Raw genomic sequence first — 27,635 nt, 5'->3', positions numbered from 1 at the left:
GCGTTAGGAATAATGCCAGGAGCAGCTTGTGGATTTGACAGCTCTACCGCACTTTCACATCGGACACCGCCAAAACAACCTATGCAGATGTTGGCTAAAGCGGATCTGATTGAATAGAGCCCTGGATTCCATTTCTAACAAGATGATGAAATGATGGACATGTGAGGACACCATTCAAAACAGTCTGGCATTACTTCTAGCTTTTAGAGGTTGGTACAGAAATCCCTGCATTCTCCATAGCCTATATGTATTAGCCTAATCTTCCTATTTGAAATAGGCCATAGCATTTAGCTATTTTTGTTGTTGTTGTGAAAATGACCTTGGCATCACACCATTCAATACACATAAACATTAATAATTTACATGAATTGCTGTTAGGCTATTAGTTAGACTATTAGTTATTTGCTTCGAAATTAATCAAAGCGTCTCTAATTGTCAATATGCTTATACCTTTTTCATCCGGCTCGTTTTTACTTTTTGCTATGCAACTCAAATTGTTCTGATGTTGTCTAAATTTGACTCAAGGAACAGAATGAGTTGTGGGGCTATGGGCTAGACTTAAACAACCTCGAAGTTCACGGAGACGTTTCCTTCTCTGTTCCAATTCAAGTGAGATATAGGCCTAGTAACCATTCGTACATTTTTGCATCAGTTTAAAATACAAGACGAGCAAGTCTGATAATTCTTACTTATCATTTATCGTGATGAAATGAAATGAAAAAAATAGGTTGGATTGCCCCTTTCATTATAAAGCGGCATAGCAGCAATAATAACACGCGCCTTAAAGGGGCCCTGCATTGTTTTGGCAGTAGTTGCTAAACCTGTTTGTCGATGTCATTGTATTACCTTAGTAATCGGAATATCAATCGTGTTGACATATATATTTGAGTATAAAAACAACAAAAACACTAGACATACGCCTTATGGATAGGCATTTTCATAGGCCTTCGGCTGAAAAAACTATGCGCATCTTTTGGATTCTGGTGTTGACTAACACTGTGAAGGTATTTCAAAATAGGGAAACACAATAATGTATGAACATGTTAAACCGTCCTGCATATAGATTTTTTTTTGACTCGTACTCTTATATTTTAACTTCAAAACAATATGTGAATAGGCATACAAAAATGATACATTGAAAAATAAAATGATATTTTCGCCTTGGTTTATCAATGTCAGAAAACATGAACTAGAGTCCTTACTGGAAAACAAGATTTTCATTATGCAACGTTTTAAATGCTAGAACGTTATTTTCATGGGGAAACTATAGTATGTACCCTACACCCTTAGAAAAAAAAGGTTCTGGATAGAACCAAAAAGTGTTCTATTGCTTGCTTCATATATGGCATCCCTAAAGGTTCTATATAGAACCCTTTTGTAGGGTTCTTTGTTGAGAATCCCAGGGGTTGGTTCTTCTTCATTGAACCAACATTGGTTCAAAATCGAACGCTTGGGTTCCATGTAGGATAATATATGGAACCAATTTCGGTTCTATATAGAACCTTAAGGGGTGCCATATATGAAGCAAGCATAGAACCCATTTTGGTTCTATCCAGAACTTTTTTTTCTAATAATGTATATAAACTATAGTATATATTATATATGTAACAACATATGTCTGAGTCAAAGATTCAATTAGTACTAAATTAAAAAACCTACACATAAATGTCTGCTTACTTGTCTAAATGGACACATGGAATTACACTTGATATTTGTCTAAAAAATGGCTAATAATTTTCTCTTCAATAAACATTTACACGTGGCGTAAATTTATATTTTTCTCCCTCAATTTGAAATCATGCCTGCATTTAAATGAATTAGATATTAGGCACGAATTACAAACGAGTTGGAGTGGAAAAGAAAGGACCAGATATAATATAATAATCCTTCATATAATTTTGAACGTAAAGAAAAATATTTTGGCACCACCCATTCTTTATAGGCTCATGATAAATTGTAGATGCATCATAGATCTAATTTAATGTTCTAGCTTTTGGTGATAAAAACAAAACAAAAAAACATCAACACTGGTGTAGCCTTCAAAAAACAACAATACATAGGCCTAGGTGTTACTAGGACTACTAGGACTATAAATGAAAGGAATAGCCCTACCGTAAAATGCTCTAGAAAAACAGGGCTGCTAAAATAATTAAAGACAAAAACATACTTTGGAATACTCACATTGGTTAAAATTTTTAATAGATTTGAATCGAACAAACGTTCGTATGCAACTGCTGGTGCCACAACGAGTAGCTACAGTGATTTGATTGTATAGGTTAGGTTATTGCAAAGTCTACCTTTTATGAAAATCAGTTTGCCTAACAAGCCTAGGCCTACCCGAGAGTGGTGCTAATAAAATGTACGTCCATTGGATTATCTCAATGTATTGACGAATACCAAAACGAAAAAGCTTTCCTATAGTGGCATTGCAGCGACTTCCAATAAATAATCATATTTATCGAATTATTTGCGCTGTCTTGTTTTATGTTAGCCTATCTTAACGATTACATATTGAACAATATTTCATTTCGGCTATAACTGATTGCAAAATATTTTCTCTACCCCCTTTGTCCTTCCTCCCGTGGCTTTCTTTTCCTAAATCTCTCCGCTAGATGGCACCCTTGCACCGTGCAAGAGTCCCTTTGCTTAACAACTTGACCGCGCTGACGTCACCTTAGTCTGGAGCATCAAGGCCACTTCTACACGGCTATTGGTCTGAAAATCACATGACATTGCGCTCCAAGAATCCATAATTATGTTGCTGATATTTTTGGCTCCCAAAAGTTGTCAGTGTCCTACTGTCCTTATTCTCCTCGAGAAAAACCGTTACCACAGGAACACAAAAGACACCAACAACACCAACAATACAAATAATGTCATGCCAGGATAACATGGCTGCCGGTCATTTCCTGGTGGATTCTTTGATGGGAGGATCATCATCTTCCTATAGAGGCGAGGGCTACTCCAGCAGCAACCCAGGAATGTACATCCACACGGCTGCATCTGAGTATGGATGCTCAATGATGAGACATTTTGGAGTAGTTGGATCGCCCCTCTCCAAAAAAGACGAGGTTCCTCCGAGTAGCCACCCTCTCCGCTCCTACCAAGATGCGCTTTACCTGTCATCCCAACTGGGCACTTGGACCTCAGCTTCTAAAACTAACAGTGACGAGCAACCTGTTGCCCAGTCCAGTTTCCAACCGTGTTCGTTTCCAACCGACAACGTCAAAGAGGAGGCGTTCTGTTGTCTGTATCAGGGTGACAGTAGCAGCAGGGCTAATACGGACACTACAGAGTCGGCTACTTACATTCGGCTTGGGAACAATAGCAGCAGTCAGACGGACCAAACCGCTGTCTCGGAGGCGTCCGAATGTTATGGAGGAGTAAGAGGGGTATACCCCGGAGAGAGCAGGGGACAGCGAGGGGAGCAGTTCGGGACAGGCTTTGCTTCTTTGGATCCGGTGACGACATCTGTTGAATCACCAAGAGAATCTACCCAGGAGAAAGTTAGCGAGGAAATGGGCATCGAAGAGGATGAACAGCGAAAGCGCAAGAAAGAAGAGAGTGCAAAGACTGACAGTTGTTCTGAACACTCTGACGAATTGAAAGGTAATCCAAAAAGCCGCCCCCCCCCCCCCCCACTCTCTATCTCTCTCTCTCTCTCTCTCTCTCTCTCTCTCTCTCTCTCTCTCTCTCTCTCTCTCTCTCTCTCTCTCTCTCTCTCTCTCTCTCTCTCTACCTCCCTCTCTCTTCAACACACACACACACACATACACACAGACAGTGCAATGTACTTAAAATCCTACAATAAAGCCTGCGGCAAATAGCATACAAAAATCTCATCTGCATGCATCAGCTAAGCATGTCATTCAGTGTGTGCGTTTTTATATTGTTAGTTTGCTACTGTATATCTACGCTATGTTATATATCGGAGACATTCTGAACAGGTATTTAACGGTCTGGCCTAGCAGGGGTTACTGTGGCGACGGCATTTATCACCTTTCTATTTATGTGCGAACGTGAGATGGGCAGTTATCATTGGAATAAACAAGCTCACACACGCATAACGCGCGTGCACCGTAAAACAGATAGACCAGACAGACAGACAAACAGACAGACAGACACACACACACACACACACACACACACACACACACACACACACACACACACACACAAACACACACACGCCTCAATTTCCATAATGACTGTGTTCGGTAAAACAGTGTAGGCCTACGATATACTTTTTAGACGGAAATAACATCCATAAAGATGGATAGTTAATACTACTTGAGTTCTTTGATTGAGAAAAAAGCTTAAACGGCATTTTAATTATTATGGTGGATAGATAACCTATACAAGGAAATAAAAATGGTGAATATATATATTATTAACGAATGTTCAATGTATTATTATTATTATTATTATTATTATTATTATTATTATTATTATTATTATTATTATTATTATTATTATTATACAACTAAGATTCAACCAAACAACTATTAAGATACAACCAGCATTATAGTCCCCCTACAATTCCAGTTGACCCCCCCAAAAAAGTAAGCTAACTTGAATGAAAACAACTTTTAGTTAATTTATGCTGCTGCACTGTTTTAAAAATATCCATCGTTTGTATTATAAACAGTCTCGGCTACACATCTTGCAGTAGCGCTATTTATAGGCTAAACCGCCACAATGTAGCCTACCATTTGATATTATCGAAACAATATGCCTATATTATTTCCTTTGGATCGTCTTTTAGGAGCGAAATAAGACCATTGATAATTCAGATATACCCTTCTTATATTCTCCTCTTGTTTGAATTCATTTAATCAATCGTTTCAAACTGTTGGACATTTTTAAGGCAATGGGAGCGTAGGACTAACCAAACATGTTATCCGTGTACCCTGCAAAATGGAATTTGCGTAATTAATTATTAAACTATTTCCAATCTATTTTGAGTGTCCGTATAGCCTCAAACCAAATAAGCTATATGATGGCTGTGCTTGTATAGTACCCCTATAGCCTCAAAGCCTGTAAGCCTATAGCACAGGGACAGACACTGTAGAATCCCTTCAAAATGAATAGGCATTTTCGTTCAAAGCGTTCCAAGAAAGTCGACAAAAATAGATGCTTATTGAACCCATGTATTTATAGAGCATTGACATTTGATTCAAGCTCAAGAACTTGAATGTGTATTTCAGATAAAGATTGGCAGAGACAGTCAAGACATTGCAATGCGGCAGTGCAGACCTGACCCAGACCAATTGGAATGCAGTAGGCCTGATATAGTCTGTCTTGAACATGGAAGTAGACCTTCAGTAGGCCTATGCTCACTTTTTCCATGTTTTTATATCTACAGATGATTTTACATTGGAAAATGCTCCAGGAAACTGGTTAAAAGCCAAAAGTGGACGGAAGAAGAGATGTCCGTACACAAAGCATCAGACACTCGAGCTGGAAAAGGAGTTCTTGTTTAACATGTATCTGTCTCGCGAGCGCCGCCTGGAGATCAGTAAGAGTATCGATCTGACCGATAGACAGGTCAAGATCTGGTTCCAGAACCGAAGGATGAAGCTCAAGAAACTCAATAGTGAAAGTCGTGGTCGGGATCATCTTATGGCGGCCTACAACTTCACCTGATATGATATTATCTATAAAACCCTTCCATTTACACACACACACACACACACACACACACACACACACACACACACACACACACACACACACACACACACACAGTGTTCCATCATACAAGGACAATATTTCAACGATGCCCAAGAGTATATGACTTTATGAAGGAAGGACTTCAGCAATTGAGTTCGCCTTTCAACACATGAACATTAAATAGTGGTGCCGTTGCCCTTGTCATATAAAGCAAAAATAAAAGTGAAGGCCTGTAATGAACACCAACACTTAAGCAGCTTAGAACTGCTGAAATGAAAACAGACTTTGTTTTGTTTGTTCTTGAGGAATGTCCCCTTACTCCCTAGCTTAATCTTGTTGTCTTAATTTTTTTTTGTGCTTTTGCTATGTGTGATAGGCTACTCGTGCACTGTACTTTTTGCATCCACATTGTTGCTCGCGTCATATTAGTCCCGTTGATTATTCCTATATAAAATATAGTTTGTCCTTCCCCTTATTATCCATTTGGCACTCTGTTAAGAGAGAGAGAGAGAGAGAGAGAGAGAGAGAGAGAGAGAAAGAGAGGGAAGGAGAGAGAGGCTGCGGATAAGAGAGATTGGGAAGATCATGGCCGTTTTAATACGTTGATTAAAATATTATCCAGGTGAGCACATTAAGTCAAGGTCATAAAATTCTAACGTCAGGATCGTCTCGTGATAGAAGCACGAGCTAGGGGTGGATTTTATGATCTGCAAATATAATGTGCTAGCTGGCTGCTGCAGTTAAGCTGCATAGTTTAAAGGTGTGTGGAGGAGAGGATGGATAGGCTATTCTACACAGTGGAGAGGGTCTGCTATGCCTACTGGATGGAACGAACGCGCTCGACGGGCTCCCTCTGCTATGGAGGCAGGCTGCAGACTTCTATTGAGGATACTGCACGGTTATCTCAGCAATAAAGGAAACGGATGGATGATAAACAACAACAATAACAACGACAACAAGGACATCATGAATAAATGAGGACCACGACGACAGTGTGTGAGGAAATTCAAGGTAGGACACAAATATATATTTATTCTGCTGTGATTTGGAGATGAATAGCCTATGTCTGCCGGTTGGTCTGCCAATGGCGCTGGTTTGACAGCTCTTGTTATTGTTGCTACTGGTCTTGTCTATTATGTCTACACGGTTGCGATTTCTGGAGACGTTAGAACAGTTTATGAGATATTATGTCTAAAGAGCTTTCCTGTTTATTAGTTGAGCCTTTTTAGACACCATGTAATATTATTATAAGCTGTTTTAATGTCCTAATTTGCTCAATATTTTACACGATAAGCCTATTTAGGATAGCATGAGAGTGACAAGAATATAATTCAGGTAACAGCTATGTTATTGTAGACAGACAATAAAATTCTTACTTGGCTTTGAATGTTTTGCTGTTTGTTTTGTTTCCCTTCCCGGTGGAACACCACGTCTCGCGCAGCTGAAGCGTGGTTTAGGTAGTTTCATGTTGTTGGGGTATGCTTCCTGGCTCCGCAACAAGAAACTGCCTTGATTACGTCAGTTCGTCTTCATCAAGGGCGACACTTTCCGTTAAATTACACCCTAGGCTCTGACTGAAGTCATCGCAAATGGCATTATAAATGAAATAGCCGGGATGGAGACTTTTTCTCCCCGGCTCTCATGTTTGTGGCGGGCTGTAAAAAGTCCTTTAGCTTCTCAGATGGAGAATGGGTTGTAAACAACATGGGGTAGACGTTAGACCGCTATTGTTGCCTTTTCATTTTGTTACTGTTTTTTGGTTAGGTTGCCCCTGATTTTGGTTTTGGTTGGGTTTTGGTTTCTGGACCATGATGTGATGGGAATATCCTTCATAGGCTAATCTTGTTCAGCCGCAATCTGAAGATCACATGGATATTAGGCCAGCTAGCTACATTGCCAAATGTTGACAGAATTTAGTTTTATTTTCCCTAAAATGTGTACAATGTTATTGATCTTAAAGCTGGAGATAATGTCTGTTGTATTCATGTGGGCTGTTCAATCTTCTTCTGTATTTACGTTTTTTGTTACACATAGTCCAGTATTTTTCTGATTGTGGCACTGTGTGTGTGATTGGGCTAACTGAATGGAACTTTGAATATCCCCGTGGTTTTACATTTACGTCATTTAGCAGACGCTCTTATCCAGAGCGACTTACAGTTAGTGAGTGCATACATTTTCATACTGCCCCCCTGTGGGAAACGAACCCACAACCCTGGAGTTGCAAGCGCCACGCTCTACCAACTGAGTTACAGGGGACCTATAACGCATTTGCAACCTGTTCAAATCAAGGGGAAATGACTCAATCCTTTGATTGTTTCCGTTTCCTCAACTTTCTCAAATGACAACGTATTCTGATCCAAGAAACGAATCTAGGTCCTAGACTGGACTTAGACTATAATGCCACTAGAGGAAGAAGTGAGGAATAATAAAAAAAATCTAATCATTTTCAAAATGTTCATTCAATGGAAAGGAATGGGGTATAGATCAAATACGCTGGATATATTACATAATATTTATTTATGTATTATGTCCTGTTCCTATTTCATTTGTGCATTTATGGGCAAATTGTATTTTGCAATTGTTATGTTATTATTCTCACATGACCCAAATGACAAGACGTGGCCGAGAAACATGTATGTTGTATTCATACTACACAACAAAATTATTTCATGTTTAAATTATTTCATGTTCAGCCAACAACGTTTTTTCATATGGCACAGTCAAAGTCCCCTCTCTTCCATGGGAGAGCTTGTGTTTATACCCCCCCCCCCCCTTCCTCCTCACAGCAGTAAGTGCAACTAGCAGAGACAGTCTGGAATCCAAAGTCATTTTCATTCAGTTTAGTGAATAGGCGTCTCCCCCTGGAATGCATCACTGACAAAGACTTTACAGCACTCCAAATGGCACCCACAGGAAACACACATTGCTTACACACTGAGACGTTGCGTAATTCGTACTAGTGTACAATTACTCACTAGTGCACAGTTACGCACAGCAATTACGCACGAACATGTAACCACTTTTTAAAAATAAAGGATCACATTACATGGATAATATAATTTTGCCTCTTTTGTAGACAAGTCATCCTTTCTCATATTAATAGCAATTGCAATAGCAAATAGTATGCTGTCAGAAACTGCACAATGGCATTTGAACAACCCATTTGACATTCTGAAACAGGTGGCGCACGGAAGAAGAAAATAAGGGAATAGCTAGGCTATTGGATGCATTTGTCATATAACTCAAGTCTTTACAGTCCAGTAGGTCTGTATCTCTGTATGTGAGCGGCTAGGGAAGTACTAGTTGTTTACTATTAATAAAGGCTAACTCATTGTCACAACCATCCGGGTGTCTGGGTATGTGTAGGCCTAATGCTGGCTGATATAAGGCTGGATCATCATGAAACTGTCGCGCAAGAGCTGCTAGCACTGATAGTTGTGTGATGGTGAAACAAAAAGTGTGCATGATTACTGCTATCAGAATAGGCATACCCAGAGGTATCTCATGCCGGATTCAAGCACTTGCCGTGGGCCTACATGCACAAATGGCAAGTAGTCTACTGTGTGTGTGTGTGTGTGTGTGTGTGTGTGTGTGTGTCCATGCGTCCATGCGTTGTTCATTTTCTGAATTGTCGTTTAGTATCAGAGTAATGAGGAGTTAATACACTATCCAGCACTACAGGGCAATAATTTTCATAATTTTATAATTAATAAACATTATTTAAAAAAGCAACCATTATTTTTAAAAAGCCGCCGAAAATCTGGTATTTCTATGTCAAACGGTTTTGTTATATTTCAGTCTTCTGTGATGTATTTGAAGTGTAATATTGGGGTGCAAACTCATATTGAATACATTTCAACTCTATATCTGACATGGTACAGGTTTCTTCTTCTTTTTTAAGCCCATAGCCATGTGTGTGAGGTGTATACTTTTATTTCAAAGTAGATTTGTTTAAGACAGCCAAGAAACACTCTGTGTGACCCTAATATAGCCCACTGCAGTAAAAGGTTAAATTAGGCCTATGTCTGTGTAAAATGTTCATTTGCAATATAGATCAATCGAAACCCCTTCCTTAAACTACAACTAGGCACGCAGTGCAAGCACATTGATTACATCAGAAAAAAATGAAATATTTTTAATATTTAGCAGTTTGTAAAATATATAATTTATGAACATCACAACATTTATAATAATGAACTCCACAATGCTTGCATTCAAAGTGCATCACTTTGGGCAGTAAAAATGATCTATCTAGACCTCAGTAACCAGCTACATCTCTCTTCAGAATGTGCTAGTTTGTTATCAAATCAAATCATATGTATTGGTCCATACACATATCTAGCAGATGATATTGCGGGTGTAGCGAAATGCTTGTGTATCTAGATCTAACAGTGCAGTATATCTAACAATTCACAACAATACACACACATCTAAAAGTAAAATAATGGCATTAAGAAATATATTAATATTAGGATGAGCAATGTCATTATGTTATGGCGTAAAGGCCCTTAAAGTTCCAATGCAGCCGTTTTTATCTCAATATCAAATCATTTCTGGGTAGCAATTTAGTTCCTTACTGTGATTGTTTAAATTAAAACAAAAATAGCTTCTTAGCAAAGAGCAATTTCTCAAGCAAGAATTTTGCTGGGACTGTCTAGGAGTAGTCTGAGTGGGGAGAGGAAAACTGAAAATGTGCTCTTATTGGCAGAGAGGTTTGGAACTCTCTTTCTTATTGCTTTTAACTCATTTATGCATGGTGATGTCACCATGGAAGGCCACAACTCCATCCCACCAAAAAAGACTGACATTTCAGGTGGTCTTTTCAAACAGCTCTTACACTAAAAGGCCATTATCACAATTGTCACAATTTCACAGTATTATTCCAACCTCATAGTGTGGAAACATAAAACACAGGAAAACCACGTTTTTGAGTGCACTGGGCCTTTAAACTTTCATTCTGTCTATCTTCTGTGATCTGCCATGGAAATAAGCACTTGGCTGTTCTACTAGTGGTTGGGTTTATTGTTAATTAACCAATGAAATTAAGTGCTGTGTTGTAACGCTTTATAAACCTTTAGTCATGAAGGGCTTCAGGAAAAGGAAAAACTCGTAAACTTACGACAGATCTTGATGCACTTAACGATTATCGTGCTATTTGAAGCTTTTGGGGAACTCATAGACCTACCTCATCCTTAATTTCCCTAAATTAGCTGTTGCCTTGAATTGACTTGAATTGATTTGGGTAAAAGACATGTACAACGGAATGTACAATGTGGACCCAGAGGATAGCACTTAAAATTATTAATTAAAACACTTGTTTTCCAAGTGGCCTAAACCATGTACTTACTGTAGGCGAATGTTTTTTGGACGGTATTACGTTTCTGTTATTTATCAGAATAACAATATGTTGTATGAATAGTTTCCAAATAGACACCTTTTTGATTCAACATAAAGGTTTGAGGGTAAGAGTTTAACATGCAAATTATGTACTGTATAGGCCTATTAATTTGACTATTCAAATTAGCCTTTGACAGTACAACAACATGTCCCTTGTTCAAATATATGTATCATATAGGCAATGAAAACAAGTATTTACTTGAAGTTCCTTCACGTAGGAATGCACGTAAATACACTGATCACTGTTTGTAATGCGATATTTGCACAACTCATTCGGAATATTCTTAATGGGTTATGTGAGATGGATGCAAGGTTCAGATCAAATCTAGAATTGACAAATTCAATGGAAAAATTATGATTCAACAGTCAAATTTTTGTTTGCCAGTTTACAATTCTGCTGATTTGTAAATTATTTTAGCTCCACACATTTTCCATCATAGTTTCCAACAATTACCTTGATCCATGTAATCTTACATAAGACGTTGAAAACTTGCCAAATTATTTAGGAGTAGGCCTATATCTAATCACATTTCAAATTAAACATGGTTCTATGGATTCTGATTATTTTGATACACATTTAAACATATTAGTGCGCAAAGTAGGCCTACTAACAATGCTGAAAGGGACTTTATTTTTATTTTTATTTTGGACATACTAGCTAAACATTACCTTCGGACAAGTTATTGATTGACCGAAACATGCATGTGCAAAAAATATGCATCTCTTGTAGCATTTCTGAATGAAGAATTGGGAATCCGACTGCTAACAATATATTGCAGTCTGACCCCTCCACTGAGAGGACAGCACCTTTGGACGCCATTGTTGTCTACGGTGACAGTCTGCACCCTTTCATCTCCTGCAGCCCTCGCCCTAACTAATTCACCATGTTTGGACAATTCATTCCAATGCCATTGCTCTAGACAAATATCAAACCACAAATTGACAGTCAGTGTTAAACCATAATTTCATAGTATTTCCTGATATTGAACATCCAAGATAAATGTACAAAATATGTTGAATTTTATAGAATAACGTTGTTAGGGATGCTAAAGTAGGCTATGGAGAAAATATCGAAAATTAGGCTATTAAGTTAGACTCTTATCATTTAACCAGAACAAATTATAAATAGAAAGGATCATGGTGACGTGTGAAAGAGCGCATTTCGGTCGGACAGCATACACACAGCATATGGCTTGCTCTAGCGTATCATAATAAAATCACTGTAAGAAGATAGAATGTTAAAATAATTTGAAGCGAATGAATGAACAGTAATCCTATATTAGGCTTTCCAATCAGGAGTTGCATCATGGCATAGCTTATTCTATCAATATGCCTACATATAGCATCATAACAATAGCTGTCATGACATAGCCAACACACTAATAGACTAGTAACCTGAAGTTATCAGAGAATTCAAAGTATGGTCAATAACAGAAAAGGAAATGAGCCTAGTCAACCACAAAATGTTATGAAAAACCAGGATACATACATTGGATCTTTTCTTTTATTATCAATAATCATTAGGACAATAAATACATTCAAATATCAATAACAAGACAGCAGAGTAATGACAAAAATAAGGGATTAACCATGCACAAATTAGTATTTGTCTCCTGATATAATCACATTTGTCATATGAATGTCCCATTCAATAAGCAATTCCAAGACGAATATTGGTAGATTAATTTCATATGTGGCTAACAATACTAAACAAGACTCAAACTGCTCTGTGTCTTAGACATACGTGCATATAGTCTATGGGTATCTACTATCATGCGAGCAGATACCCATAGACTTCCAGTCATTGCGCTAACGCTAGTTAGCATTGTCTTGAGAAACTACCCCTTAACTTACTTCATACTGGACACAGAGACATAAAAGTGGTATCCACGAGTTCATCTGACTCTGGAGAAGTATATAAAGGGCCTCATTGTCAAAATCCCGAAGTATCCCTTTAAATAAATGAATGTAATTTGAAATACAGTATGACAGGTAGATAGATGTATTTTAGACTTTTAGTGAAAAATCACGTTGGCTATAATAGATACGCAATATTTAGGATTTCATGGGTTTGATATCAAGGGAAACCCCTAGGGTTAAAATAGGCTTGTGCTCTCATTGGGCCTGAATGGTAACTGCGTACGAGAAAATACTCAACGTTAGCGAGCTCAAGGTTTGTGCTATTTCATTTGAGCAAAATACTTTCTATTTGCCTGTCTTGATATTTAGTTGCATCGTATTGATGATATTTCATGGTTGAATCTGAACCAAACAGCCACGACAGAGAAATACACTTCGAAATCTAAGGATGCCGTACAGCATATATATGTTTAATTTGAAGGAAATTCAAATTATGCGTTAGTTAGTGAGATAATTAAATAATCACATTTTGAGATGTCTAAGCTTGCATACATTTATTCAGTTTAAAGCAAAAACGAATGACCTCCCTTAATCTTGTAGGTCACCAACGCAATGACTTCACACTAGCAGTTGTCAAATTACAAAATAAGATACAGTCCATCGTCGTTATTGCAGTTAATCTGAATTGCAGTTAATCTGCATTTTTATCTTTAACTCTGCATGGTTGGAAAATGACCCTTAAGTAAGTATTTCACTGTTTGTGAAATACTAAACCTGTTGTTTACGAAGCATGTGACAAATAACATTTGATTTTACATTTGATTCGATTTTTAGATAGGCCTATACATGGTTGAGATGAGGAAATACACACATGCACATTTCCTTTTGTTAGGTATTACTGCACTGTAACAGCGGTCCTCTGTAGCTCAGCTGATAGAGCACGGCGCTTGTAACGCCAGGGTAGTGGGTTCGATCCCCGGGACCACCCATACACAAAAATGTATGCACGCATGACTGTAAGTCGCTTTGGATAAAAGCGTCTGCTAAATGGCATATTATTATTAACAGAAGCATTTCGCTGCACCTGCGATAACATCAGCAAAATATGTGTAGGCGACCAATACAATTTTATTTCATTTGATTATGTTTAGCTGCGCTATTAGAATATTCGCTGACTTCTTCTCTAGGCATATATGACAACAAAAAGGCTTATTCTCGGATCATAGATCAGTTTATATCATATTAGTCTTACAAAACAAGAAAGTGTATTCCTCTTGTTGCAATCCTTCATCTCTAGCCTGATTATTCCTTGAAGAAATACCTCCTCTCCTCTGCAGCATATAAGTCCCTCAGTCCCTGTCGTTGCTGTCTGTCCTCACTGTCCCAGCTTGATGGGACTGGCCTCACATGCCCAGTGTTGGTTTTATGTTAAGCTAGGAACTCGACTGCAGTTTTATTAACGACACGTTTATGAACAATCAAATGGTCCTCGTAAAAATTTATTGAAGGACATAAAAGCATGCACTGACACTTGCCGAATATAGCCGCTGTAGTTGGCAAAGTTTCAAGCAACGTAGTAGTAATTCCATCCTCCTCTATCTATCCAGACTTAATTTGGGAGAAAAAATATGCCAATTCTGCTTATTTGTAATCTGTGCAAACTTTTTTCTTGTACACACTTTTTGGTGCAATGTTAGTATGATAGGCTGTACAATATTATTTATGCAGGCTGCTCATAAAATAAAATCAAGTATCTTTTCTCCATATAAAAAGATATATACCGTTATACAATGAAAAACGCAGAAGAATTAAAAGCCTAATGTGTTAGAGAGTGAGTTTAATGATCTATTTTACTACTGAACTATGTCTATACGCGCATAAAACTGGACTACGGAGACCTTAGACAAATAGTGCCTGCGATTTCATACCTAGCCAACCCCAATCTGTTTTACGACTAGTTTGACATATTCTACTCATTTTGCTGCTATTTTATCAACGTCAGAATATACTGTTGAATTTACCTCTTATGCATCCAGGGGAAAAAATACATCTGAATATGATTCTATAATCAATTTCTAGTGCAACGCTATCCCATGATAACTCGCGCATTGATCCACTGTGCAATTTTGGTGGGGGTAAATTTAATCACGTGCTGCTTCGGCAGCCAATAGCAGCCCGGAAAGCTTTGAGAAATAATTACCTGCCTTGATTGTTCTATGGGTGGATAGAAAAGTACACATACACTCCAAATAATAATCGGATGCATGTAAAAGAGACGGGCAGCATCGACATGTCGGCCACGGTTCCCATAAGTAATTATTATGTAGATTCCTTGATAAACCACGAAAGCGAGGATGTTCTTGCGGCTCGATTCTCGGCTTCTGGTTCGCACCCTACCTGCCCTCGTCCGACGTCCCTCGTACCGGAGTGTGGTGACTATCCCTCCTGCAGCTTTGCTGCTAAACCATCCGTTTTTACTACATCTTGGACCCCTGTTCACTCCCAGTCCTCAGTGGTTTACCATCCATACAGCCATCAACCTCATCTAGGAACGGACTCAAGGTATGTGCGGTCATGGCTGGAGCCGATCTCGGGGGCCATGTCCTTCCCAGGCTACCCGGCCAACGCCAGGCACTATGGGCTGAAGCCCGACGCCTTCCATGAGCATCGAGCCAGTGACTGCCTCCCCTCCAACGAACGAACCTACACGGATTATATATACTGCACCACCGCTGACATCCGAGAAAAGACACAACCAAACATCCCTTCTCCCGAGACCGAGCTTTTGGCTTCCGGGAAGCATAAAGACGAGAAGCCAGAATTAGACCCGAGTAAGTTCAAGCCCCTTGTTTAAAACCGGGAATGGGAGTAGTTTGGATGAGATTCTGTCTGTGTTAATTGCATTTGGTTCAGAGCTGGGCTATAGTGTCTCTCTGCCACAATCTGTTCTTTCATCCCCCTTTCTTTCCTCGACTGAATCTACTCTGCTAGGGGGCTACCTTGAGGACCTATAAAGAGACAAACGCTAGTTGGATTGGGCTATAAAACGACGAGCGGGTTATAAAATAGGACTTCTCAAAAAACCTATGGACGTTGTAAATTTGAGGGACTCTCTGCAACATACCCGCATCTCAGCAAATCTGTTTTGGTGTTTTAAATGCCAAATACTTTTTACGCAAGAATTGGGACTCTGTCAATTTGAACAATCATTATGATCAATTTTTGTATGGCCACCATGGTTTATGCTACTATTTTACGACGCTAGTAGACTATGCTACTATATCCCCCATAGTCTACTAGTAAATACTCTCCAATTATATTTTGAAGAGATATTATGTTGCTATGTCAAGTATTTCCAGTAAAACTGGATCCTCCCAGGAAAAACACCAAAGAGAAACCATGATAAGGAACTACACTAGCATGGCAACACATGAACTAGCGGTGTAGCGTAAGTGTATGTTGTCTGTTGTCATCCTACATAATATTTTTCCATTCCAAACCAAATGTAGATATAACTCCAAACACGTTGAGGAATGTTTGCAACATATTCTAGGGACTTTCGCTGACATGTAAAGGCTTGATCCGGCAGCCGTTTTTATGGGCCTATAAAGCGAATAGGCATTGAGTATTTTACGATGGCATTTCTCAGAAGTCCAAGAAAGGGAAAAGCTGGAAGAGCATCACTAAATGTTGTAAAGTTAAAAGATACATTTGACGTTTGTTTCCTATTGCATTATATTTACTCATACATTTGAGGAACCACCACAGTACCTCTGAGATCTAGCCTAGCTTTTGGAGACCCAAAAGGACAAGGCTATAGGGCATTATCATGTGTCATTGCTTCAAGTTTGATATTATTGCTGACTGATAAAATGTTATCTGTTTTGATGTGTTGATTTGCAGATAACCCAGTGGCAAACTGGATTCACGCGCGTTCAACAAGGAAGAAGCGGTGCCCTTATTCAAAGTACCAGACTCTCGAACTCGAAAAGGAGTTTTTGTTCAATATGTACCTAACCAGAGACCGTCGATACGAGGTGGCAAGCGTCCTCAACCTCACGGAGAGGCAGGTCAAAATCTGGTTCCAGAACCGGCGGATGAAGATGAAGAAAATGAACAAGGAAAAAACCGACAGCAACAAAGAACAATAATAAAGGAATGGTTACAACAACGACAATGGACAAAAACAAGAATCAGACAACAGTAAAATAACCACTACTGCCATGGACAACAACAAAGATAAACAAAAATACATGACGGCCCCTTCTTAATGTTGGATTTTGTGTTGGATGTTGTTTTGTTTTTTGTTTTTGTATTAACCCCACCTTCCATGTTTGATGCAAAAAAAAAATCTCCACGTGCACCTTTCTTTGTCCAGGTTTAAAATAACCCACTTGTAAGGAAAGAAAATATTCTGCACTTATGAAGATACCTGTAGGCCTATGTGTTTATTTACATAAGGGACATTTTAATTAAACATATTTTGAACAAATGTATAACTGCCCCGAAGTATAAGGAATGGAACACTGGAATTATTTTAATTTCTTCACTCCATAAACGCTCTGGATAAGAGCGTCTGCTAAATGATGTAAATGTAAAAATGTCCGTGCGAATATTTCTTACATGTTTGTTTCTTGTGAATTTTATGCAGGTGTTGTAACATATTTTGTACAGAAATAGAACATCTGCCGTCTTAACAAATGTATGTCTGTCTTGTGTATATGTGGTAACGTATGCGTTCGGTGTACCTATTTGTGCATTTCATATTATTTTGATTGTATAGACACGTGCCATTCATTATAGAAAGTGTAGATATAGGCCTACTCAAATATAAACATTATCATGAGACTCTTGTGTTTTCTGTATTTCTTTTCAAGCAATGTCTCTAAACAAAACAGACGTAGAAATGCATAACATCTTACAACGTAAGGCACACATTTGGGGCGCGTCAAATAGACCTAGCCAGTATATTAATGATGTCAACACAAATGCACACAAACCGGATTTCTGTTCATCTGGAGAGAAACACCTTTAATAAATCAAATAGCCCAATTTCCCCGCACGTGGAATATTGGAAGCAGATGGAACGTTTCCTAATCGTCTGTTAGCATTTCCAGGCTAGGCAGACTCTTAGGGCTACCAAGTGCGCCTGCAAGTGGGTGATTTTTTCGGGTAGGCCTATATAACTAGGCCAATACCACAATGATGTAACTAAATATGATTTAACGAAACTTTTGTGTACTCGTTTTATATGGTGTTGTGACACAAATTATATTTTAATGCATTCATTTAAGTTTACCAGTCCACTAGGTATGCACAGGCCACCACAAGTATCCACAAACAACCACATTTAAAGCACATGTTGGCCTAATTGTAAACATCCAAGACATATAGTAGTCAAATGTTTTATAGAACAAATTAGAAACCGTCTGGAAAATTGGAAAATAAATGTACATATATTTCGTGATAAAAACGGCAGACTTGTGAATTTGACCAATAAACCTGTATGTTGTCACATACCTATCGTATCTGTGTCACTTGCAATAATTTTTCAAAGCAGGAATAGTAACAGCTGCTGATTAAGATATTATTAGCTCTTTAACCTTTAACAATTTGGCACATTTTCTAAACTGAATAAGGCCCTATAACGTTACGTGTGGGTAAAGCTACGGGAAAAGTTTAAGGCCTGTAATAATCGTGGGACTGAGATCCCGGATTAACGCTATAGCCTAAACCTTCTTTCAGTCAACTTGCTTATAAGAAAAAATAAATAAAATAAAAACGAATTAAAATACCTCAACTAAATTACATTTCGAAACACATTTCGAGCCATTGGGCCTATTTTGAAAGGTAACGAAATTAAAATGTTCTCACGTGAAAATAAATTCCAATGTCTGGCATTTGTTTACTGGGTCTTGGCCTAAATTGCCTTTTTGTGGTGTCGAACAATACGGACAGGATGCTGTAATTTCAAAGCCCAATCCAATGCATTTCCGCACAGGACAAAAATGCTGCGTTTACAGCCCTGCTGGAGCTCGGTTGTTTGTCTCAAATGCAGACGAACAAAGCAAACCCGACTAACTGGCTAGACGTCTGGGCTAAATTACTTTATGGTTTTAATGGTGGGTGATGGTGGACTCGTTCAAAGGAGGCTTGCTACAGCTAGTTTGTCTGTTGTGCCCACCGCAAACATGCTGCTGCCTTCCCCCAAGGGCAGCTCTCTCTGAGCAGGTCAGAGTAGGCCTAGGCTATATGACCGCAAGAAGAAAGGAACGCCAATGTCCATGTAACTATACTGGTTAGAAGACAACACATAGGAGAGTTTCATGAAGACCAACAAATATTCTGAGTCTACTGAAATAAAAGCTAAATGTAGGAAGCCTATTGATATAGTTTATTTGACGGATCCTGAAACACATTTTCATCACATTTGTTATGTCTGCAACTGCATTTTCTTTCCTCATGTAAAATAATATCGATTTGATAAAACCATCCATGGCGCAGTTGAACGTTGGTGATCGACTTTAACACTAGATGACGCTGTTGACCGACTCTTTGGGCCTGTACTGCTCGTGCCTCCGTGCTGTGGACTTGCGTGGTGCAGAAATAGGGAGTAGGCTAGGCCTATGCCTGTAGGTCTACTGATGAAAGAAATGCTGCTTCGGTCATTCATCACATTTTAAAGAAAATATGTTGTGATATAATTGACTGTCTCACTTGTAGGACTGGGTACAGGAGACATAGGTCATGCCTGTTGAACCTTTCATGCGCTTGTGGGTTGGGTATAGCCTAATAATTGTAGAATATTTGTAGGATAGGTCTATTTTTCATTTGCACATTCCTTTACCTAAAAGTTCAATTTCCACATTTTGACCTTTACATTAGTAGAACATTAGCCTAATGTTTTTAAACACACTAAAGCTGGTTTGTATACATGTTATGGCCCCATTATGCATGATTATAAACTGTTAGCAACTGCTAGCAAATCGATTAGGTTGATTCTGTATATCTGCACCAACATTGATGCTCAATTAACATTTGGACTAACATTTGAAAACATCTCACTTTTCAAGTTAAGCGCAATTTAAATCACTACCTTACCACTGTTTTTACAGCAGTGGTGTGGCCTAGTTTTCCTATGGAGAGGCATGGACCGTGGACCATAAACCTGTATTAGCCACCGGAATACTTAAGGAATATGACACATTTCCGTTTCAAACCAATGTAAGAAGAAAACTTCTTCAAATAAGTAAAATGAACAAATAGAGAAATAATTTGTTTCAATGTATTGACAAATAACACTAAAGTCTTCAATAATCAATTACCCCTAATAAAAATACTAACATGAATACAAGATCCTAATAATAATAATGATAATATGATAATACTAGACTAATAGTTATTGTAATAATAATGTTATTATTAGCAATTATAGGCCTACATCAGAAGCAGTATTATAATAGTAGCCTAGTGTAGTGATGTTATTATAGTTATTTTCAGTGTTTTTGTTGTTGAAATATGTCTGTAACAGCAGCTCAAATTTCCACGACGGTAATTTGCAACAAAGACCAGAAATCAGCATATTTATAGACTGTACGACAAGTCTATAAATTTTATATGTGTGCCTTTCATATTTTACGATCATGTGTAAAAATCGTCAGTAACACCACAAAACCCACATGAGCGCATTCAGGGAGAGACCTTGCTGCAACTACACTAGACACAACTGAAATAAACATTGAGCCAGCAATATGTACGCAGAAGTAACGAGACATCTAATGTAATGTAAAATGTTACTAACTGCAAGCGGCATATTTATTACATCTGCTCATAGGTTTAACAGGGTCAGTACAGTGAGTCGGGTATTCACAACAGGTCGTGTTTATATTTGCGGGTAAGGGTGTTTCACGGCCTTCTGTATTTTAAGTGCGGGAGGGACATGGGAAATCGCTTAGGCCTATATATAACTCAAGTATGAACACATAGCATGGGCTAATGTTGAGGAACAAGGGTTAGACATTTTGATATTTTGTGATCTTGTTAAATATGCCATTATAGCCTAATTATTGTATGCCATTATCATTATAGCCTTAGCATTTTGTATATGCTAGGCCTGGCCTACTCGTTTTTAAAGTTATATAGGCTTATATTTTGTGTTACCCTGTCATAATAGCAGGCAGTATAGTGGGCCCGCAAGCAGTGCTATTGTGTAGGCTAAGTATCTATGGTAGGCTAGGCTAACAACTAACAGCATCCCATTTAAACCATTAGTTGATATAAGAAATGGCTCTTAAACTATATAACATGAGGGTGCACTTGAGGACTTTATGAACAAAGCCTTTTTATTGTATTCGTTAGGCTATATGTGTGTACTTCTATGTATCATGTAAGCACCGTGCAAGAGTAATCTGGCCATAATGATATTTTGAGAGTTGACAATTTTCACATCATATGCATCATATTGAACTCCTTTATCTAATATAATGGTTAGCGCAGGTTGCCTCTTAAGGGGTATGTAGCCTACACGCTGACCGGAGGGGGGGGGGGGGGGGGGGATGGGTGTTGGGAGGGGGGATTGTGGTGGGGGTGGTTGGGTGGGAAGCAAAAAAAAAGAGAAAAGGAAAGAGAAGTGCTTGTGACTGTGTCGGCGGAGCATGCCAGCTTGAACATCAACACATCCAAAGCACACGCCATGAGCCGGATTTGAGGCTGAAAAAGAGAAGATACTGGAGATAGTGAGAGAGACTCGATGAAAAGAGTGTTGGAGCGCGAGAGAGCTGCCTGAGACTGTCCAAAGGGGCAGAGTTTCTCCATCTAGTTCCGGTTTGTCAGTCTGCGCTGTGTGCGACTGGGAACCTAAACAAAAGGCTGCCACAATCCAAAAGGGGGATATTCTACAACGAAGAAACCTCGTCTGTTGTTTAATGCAAACTAAACAATGAGCTCATATTTTGTTAACCCTCTTTTCTCCAAATACAAAGGCTGTGAATCGCTGGAGCCAACTTACTACGACTGCAGGTTCCCACAAAGCGTTGCCCGTAGCCACACGCTGGTCTACGGACCCGGGGCAGCTGCATCGGGCTTTCAACAGCCGTCCCATCATGTCCAGGATTTTTTCCACCCTGGGACCACGGGGATCTCCAACCCTGCATACCAACAGAACCCCTGCGCGCTGGCTTGCCATGGAGACGCAACGAAATTTTATGGATATGAAGCTCTTCCGAGACAACCGCTTTATGGTACCCAGCAAGAGGCAAGCCTCGCGCAATACCCAGACTGTAAATCGTCTAACGGCTCTAACCCCGGAGAAGGACAAGGCCATTTAAATCAGAACTCGTCTCCCACTCTTATGTTTCCTTGGATGAGACCCCACGGTTAGAATTATTTTGTGTTCTTTTTTTCCTTAGCTATAAATGTGTGTATTTATGTGTGTGTGTGTGTGTGTGTGTGTGTGTGTGTAACCTACGTGCCTAAAAGCAAAATATGTAATAAGGAATGGAGGATGTATCTATTTATTTATTACATTTTTGTGCAACAAATATACATTTCACCCAAAGTTAATGGATTAGGCCTATCTATAGCTCTCCCAAGTATACACAACATTAGTACTGTAATCTCATAAGGTATAACATAAACATATAACCTTCTTACAAACAACCGAGTTCTCATGTAATAATCCCCAAATAATTAAAAACCAATGCTGGCCAACTTGAGGGAGGTTTTGGTGATAAAGATTTTGTTTTGCTGGAGAAAATCTGAAATGACCAAAAAAAAAAGACATCCAGTTTAAACAATGGTTATTTGAAGTACCTGAAGTACAACTAAGTACATCCTAAATAAAACAGAAACCTTCTAACCAGAATGCCCAACAATTTTATGGCCAATATGACCAAATTATTAAAGTAACAATAAACGTCTTTTAAAACAAATATTAGGTACTTTGTAATGCTTCTAACATTACTATTCTACGTGATATTCATCCCGTTCACATTTCCTTACCCTAAACCAAGCTAATGGGCTAGTGGGGGTTATAGAGTTTAGAATGAAACCTTATGGACTATATCGTTTAGATTGTTTTAATGTGATCTTAGATAAATGTTTTAGGCCTAAATATACTTCCCTCCACAATCTGCAGAAGAACGTGTATCCATTGTGTGTGTGAGGTGTGTGTGTGTGTGTGTGTGTGTGTGTGCGTGAGTGCGCGCGCGTGTGTGTGTGTGTGCACGCAGTTACCTGTTACATCATTGAAAAAGTAAATGTTAGGTTGTACTTTCTAGCTCATGCAAATTTCAATGGAAAGTAGCTCAAAGCTTAACGGATTCCAAATACAAACCATCATAGCTATTATTGTATGCCCCTTTATCTTACTGCACGAAGAGTATCTCATTTATTCTACAAAGTAATCGCCCTATTTCTAGGCATAGTAAGAATATGTTAAAACAAATATATAAGACATAAGCTAACCTTATTTACTATTTCATTTAAGCACCAGGGAGGCGAAATGGAAGGCAAACCTACAGTCGCTACCAAACTCTGGAACTGGAGAAGGAGTTTCTCTTCAACCCTTACCTTACACGCAAGCGGCGGATCGAGGTGTCCCATGCCCTGAGTCTCACCGAGAGGCAGGTCAAGATATGGTTTCAAAACCGGCGAATGAAGTGGAAAAAAGAAAACAACAAAGACAAGTTTCCGGGTCAAAGAGGGGAGGCGGATGCTGATGCCGAGGCTGAGGCGGATGCTGATGCCGAGGCTGAGGCGGAGGAGGAGGGCAACGAGGACGGTGACGGGGAAGAGGGGGAAGAGAAAGAAGCGGAAGAGAAAGAGAAAGAGTAGACCAAGGAGTGATTTTATGGTCATTTATGGTTATATGGCAGCAAAATAGAAAAAATAGGTCCCATATAGTAGACGGTGAGAGGAGAGAAGAAGGCAGAGAGCGTCAACTTTATGGCCACAGTTTTATTAGTCAACAAGGGAAAGGGAATAAAGATCTCACAGATATTGCTAGCATAATCATTTATCTATTTCTCCCTCCTCACGATGCGTTACGGATACAAATTAGTTATTTTGTAGTTTTGGACGTTTCCTTATAATAATATTACATTTAGGAAAGGTAATGGTAGCACATGGGTATTCTTTGTATGGGTTAATTTAAACGCATGTTTAATAGAGTAGGCTAGGCTACTTTTAGAATATTTTTTGTTTGTTTTATCTGACAAAAGCATAACCAAACAAATGCATATAGGAAGACAGCGCAAGGTCCAACAAACCTTGACCAATGCCAATCTAATCTTGTAAATACACAACAAATTCACAATAGACATCTTTAGACATCTTTGCGACATTTTGTGTGATTTAAAATCGTAAGCAAAACGTAATTAAAAGTAATGTTAAATGTTAACATTGATTAGCAGCAGGCCCATATGTAAAACACAAGTTATGATTTTATTTTTATTTTTATTATACTTCATTCTCATTTGTGGTGAATGGCCAAGATAAGAAAATGTAGTTCTAACTTAGAATTACCAGGGACATGCTACCTAAACCTGGGAAAATTGCAATAGAGATTTCTAAATAGAGATTTCATATGATATTGTTTTCATAGTGTTATATCAACGTTATATGATTAAATTATATATCGTTTGCCCATGATATACCTGTGCTTGTTTAAGACAATTTGTGAGTCTTAGGAAGACACAGTTAGCTCAAAGCCAATTAAACGATTTGGTGTTCGAGATTGTACCACGGCACTACCTACTAAAACAGAGCTTTGCCTTTTACTTAATTTGTATTCAATAATAATGGCACTGCTATGTTTAGATGAAAACCTATATTTTCCCCAACAACTAAAACTGCCTATAGAAAACGCACATGACTGTGTATGATAATAATACCTGCTGCAATTGCAAGGATTTTAAGAAGTAAGGAGTGTTATTTTAATGTGCTGGTGACAATAGCGTAGTTTTTTTGCACTGAATATAATCTTTATGTACGTCTTGTTATATTCTTGATGTTAATATGCTCGTTTGCTGGTGTTTCTCATGTGAACGACGGAATTGTGTGTCCCCGCCATTGTTGTTGACATAAAAAGATGAATAAACATGATGGCTCACAATCGTTCCTCTTCTTGGCTGTAAGAACTTGTTGACTGAATGACTAAATGACTGAGCATGCATGGGCTAGACTACTGTCTGTCCTCTACACTACACCGAGCAACTAAACTAATTGCTGTATTTCGAATACTACTGTAATTCCACCCCACAGAATACAGTACCATACCGTATTTTTGGAGTGCCCAAAACCTTTTGACCACTAGTGGGTGCATGGTATAGTTGTTTCTGGCTCAATAACATATTTTGAGACATGCCTTGTCAGAGGCTATATTTGTTGCACCCTTGAGTGAGAATGCTGTACCAACTTAACTCCTATGTGGTTATCGTGCCCCACCAATTTAAAATGTATGGGGGAAAGATTGGAGTGGCAGCAAGTCTTAAACCTTAAACCTTAAATGGTTGAGCATTTTGCCATGTTCTTTTGGTCTGTTTTGCTCTGTAGTCGCTGCCAGTTTAGAAGCCTTTGTTAAGGTCTCTAGAAGTTATTATAAACTGGGTGGTTCAAGCCCTGAATGCTGATTGGTATATCAGACCATATACCATGGGTATGACAAAACATAAATTTTCACTGCTCTAATTACACTGGTAACCAGTTTATAATAGCAATAAGGCACCTTGGGAGTTTGTGGTATATGGCCAATATACCACGGCTAAGGGCTGTATCCAGGCACTTGTTGCGTCGTGCATAAGAACAGCCCTTAGCCATGGTATATTGGCCATATACCACACCCCCTCTGGCCTTATTGCTTAAATATGTTGTAATGTTTGTAAACACTTTATCTAGCAGCCAACCTGCTTGCACCAATCCCTTGTAATTACAGTAAAATACTGTGAAATACAAACCCCTCCCCTCAATGAATTTCATTCATTCCAATTACCGTAGCCTTTACTTTTTTTAACATTATAATACAGTCAATTTTATTGAATTGTAGTGTGTCATTACAGAGTACTTATACCCTATTTATATTACAGTAGGTGTAATATGAAATGCAGAATTTTACTTGCCACCTAGCTGCCTGTGATGCTACTGTCAAAATCACGGTAACCCCATTTACAGTGTAGGCTACAGACAAGACTATACCCTCAAAACATTTGAGATGAATGGCACACTATTGATTATTATTGTGCCAATACCCATTAGACTACACTATAAAAAAACAACTGCCTAACTCATTAAAGTAATTGAGTAGTGGCTACTCAAACATCTCCAACAGTCAGTAGAACTCAAATCATAAAAGTTGTACTAACTCAGATGTCAATAATATTTCTTATCACTTAATGTTTTTGAGTACTGTTAACAAATGTGTTTCGGGTCGTTGTCTTGCTGGAAGACCCAGCCACGACCCATCTTCAATGCTCTTACTGAGGTAAGGAGGTTGTTGGCCAAGATCTCGCGATACATGGCCCCTTCCATCCTCCCCTCAATACAGTGCAGTCGTCCTGTCCCCTTTGCAGAAAAGCATCCCCAAAGAATGATGTTTCCACGTCCATGCTTCACGGTTGGGATGGTGTTCTTGGGGTTGTACTCATCCTTCTTCTTCCTCCAAACACGGTGAGTGGAGTTTAGACCAAAAAGCTATATTTTTGTCTCATCAGACCACATGACCTTCTCCCATTCCTCCTCTGGATCATCCAGATGGTCATTGGCAAACTTCAGACGGGCCTGGACATGCGCTGGCTTGAGCAGGGGGACCTTGCGTGCGCTGCAGGATTTTAATCCATGACGGCGTAGTGTGTTACTAATGGTTTTCTTTGAGACTGTGGTCCCAGCTCTCTTCAGGTCATTGACCAGGTCCTGCCGTGTAGTTATAGGCTGATCCCTCACCTTCCTCATGATCATTGATGCCCCACAAGGTGAGATCTTGCATGGAGCCCCAGACCGAGGGTGATTGACCGTCATCTTGAACTTCTTCCATTTTCTAATAATTGCGCCAACAGTTGTTGCCTTTTCACCAAGCTGCTTGCCTATTGTCCTGTAGCCCATCCCAGCCTTGTGCAGGTCTACAATTTTAACCCTGATGTCCTTACACAGCTCTCTGGTCTTGGCCATTGTGGAGAGGTTGGAGTCTGTTTGATTGAGTGTGTTGACAGGTGTCTTTTATACAGGTAACGAGTTCAAACAGGTGCAGTTAATACAGGTAATGAGTGGAGAACAGGAGGGCTTCTTAAAGAAAAACTAACAGGGCTGTGAGAGCCGGAATTCTTACTGGTTGGTAGGTGATCAAATACTTATGTCACGCAATAAAATGCAAATTAATTACTTTAAAATCATACAATGTGATCTACTGGATTTTTGTTTTAGATTCCGCCTCTCACAGTTGAAGTGTACCTATGATAAAAATTACAGACCTCTACATGCTTTGTAAGTAGGAAAACCTGCAAAATCGGCAGTGTATCAAATACTTGTTCTCCCCACTGTACATGGAAATCACCAGTAAATGTAATAAAATAATTTTATCGATTCTCAAAATGAGTTAGAAATACATCACTCATATTACCAATAGACAAACACTCTGTGGCTCGACGTGTTTTGAATGATAGTTTTCCAGTACGATGTACAATGAGAATTGCTGTATAGGTCTATTGGAGACACAG

At 38.9% G+C, this 27,635-nt stretch overlaps 3 protein-coding genes across 3 annotated transcripts; all 3 read left to right on the top strand.

Annotated features, from left to right (window-relative positions):
• Positions 1-2,190: 2,190 nt before the first annotated feature.
• Positions 2,191-5,646, top strand: LOC311147561 (homeobox protein Hox-C10a-like; the record flags this gene model as incomplete). The annotated part of the gene is made up of 2 exons (XM_084184312.1): positions 2,191-3,609; positions 5,366-5,646. The coding sequence occupies exons 1-2, from the start codon at positions 2,874-2,876 to the stop codon at positions 5,644-5,646; spliced, it is 1,017 nt and encodes a 338-aa protein (XP_084040438.1). The 5' UTR covers positions 2,191-2,873.
• A 9,513-nt stretch (positions 5,647-15,159) lies between these two features.
• Positions 15,160-18,456, top strand: LOC311147562 (homeobox protein Hox-C9-like). Its single transcript, XM_084184313.1, has 2 exons — positions 15,160-15,761; positions 16,834-18,456. Exons 1-2 carry the CDS (start codon positions 15,191-15,193, stop codon positions 17,079-17,081), a joined length of 819 nt encoding a protein of 272 aa, XP_084040439.1. The 5' UTR covers positions 15,160-15,190; the 3' UTR covers positions 17,082-18,456.
• A 3,412-nt stretch (positions 18,457-21,868) lies between these two features.
• Positions 21,869-25,034, top strand: LOC311147560 (homeobox protein Hox-C8a-like; the record flags this gene model as incomplete). Its single annotated transcript, XM_084184311.1, has 2 exons — positions 21,869-22,304; positions 23,417-25,034. The coding sequence occupies 2 exons, from the start codon at positions 21,869-21,871 to the stop codon at positions 23,761-23,763; spliced, it is 783 nt and encodes a 260-aa protein (XP_084040437.1). The 3' UTR covers positions 23,764-25,034.
• Between the last annotated feature and the right edge of the window lie 2,601 nt (positions 25,035-27,635).

Source organism: Coregonus lavaretus, assembly GCF_964263955.1.
Source record: "Coregonus lavaretus genome assembly, chromosome: 20".
Lineage (NCBI taxonomy): Eukaryota > Metazoa > Chordata > Actinopteri > Salmoniformes > Salmonidae > Coregonus > Coregonus lavaretus.
This window is presented reverse-complemented; position numbering and strand designations above follow the sequence as displayed.

Coding starts and splice junctions, on each gene's coding strand:
- LOC311147562 (XM_084184313.1), top strand. CDS start 15,191: ATGCATGTAAAAGAGACGGGCAGCATCGACATGTCGGCCACGGTTCCC. Junction 15,762..16,833: donor GAAGCCAGAATTAGACCCGA/GTAAGTTCAAGC, acceptor GTTGATTTGCAG/ATAACCCAGTGGCAAACTGG.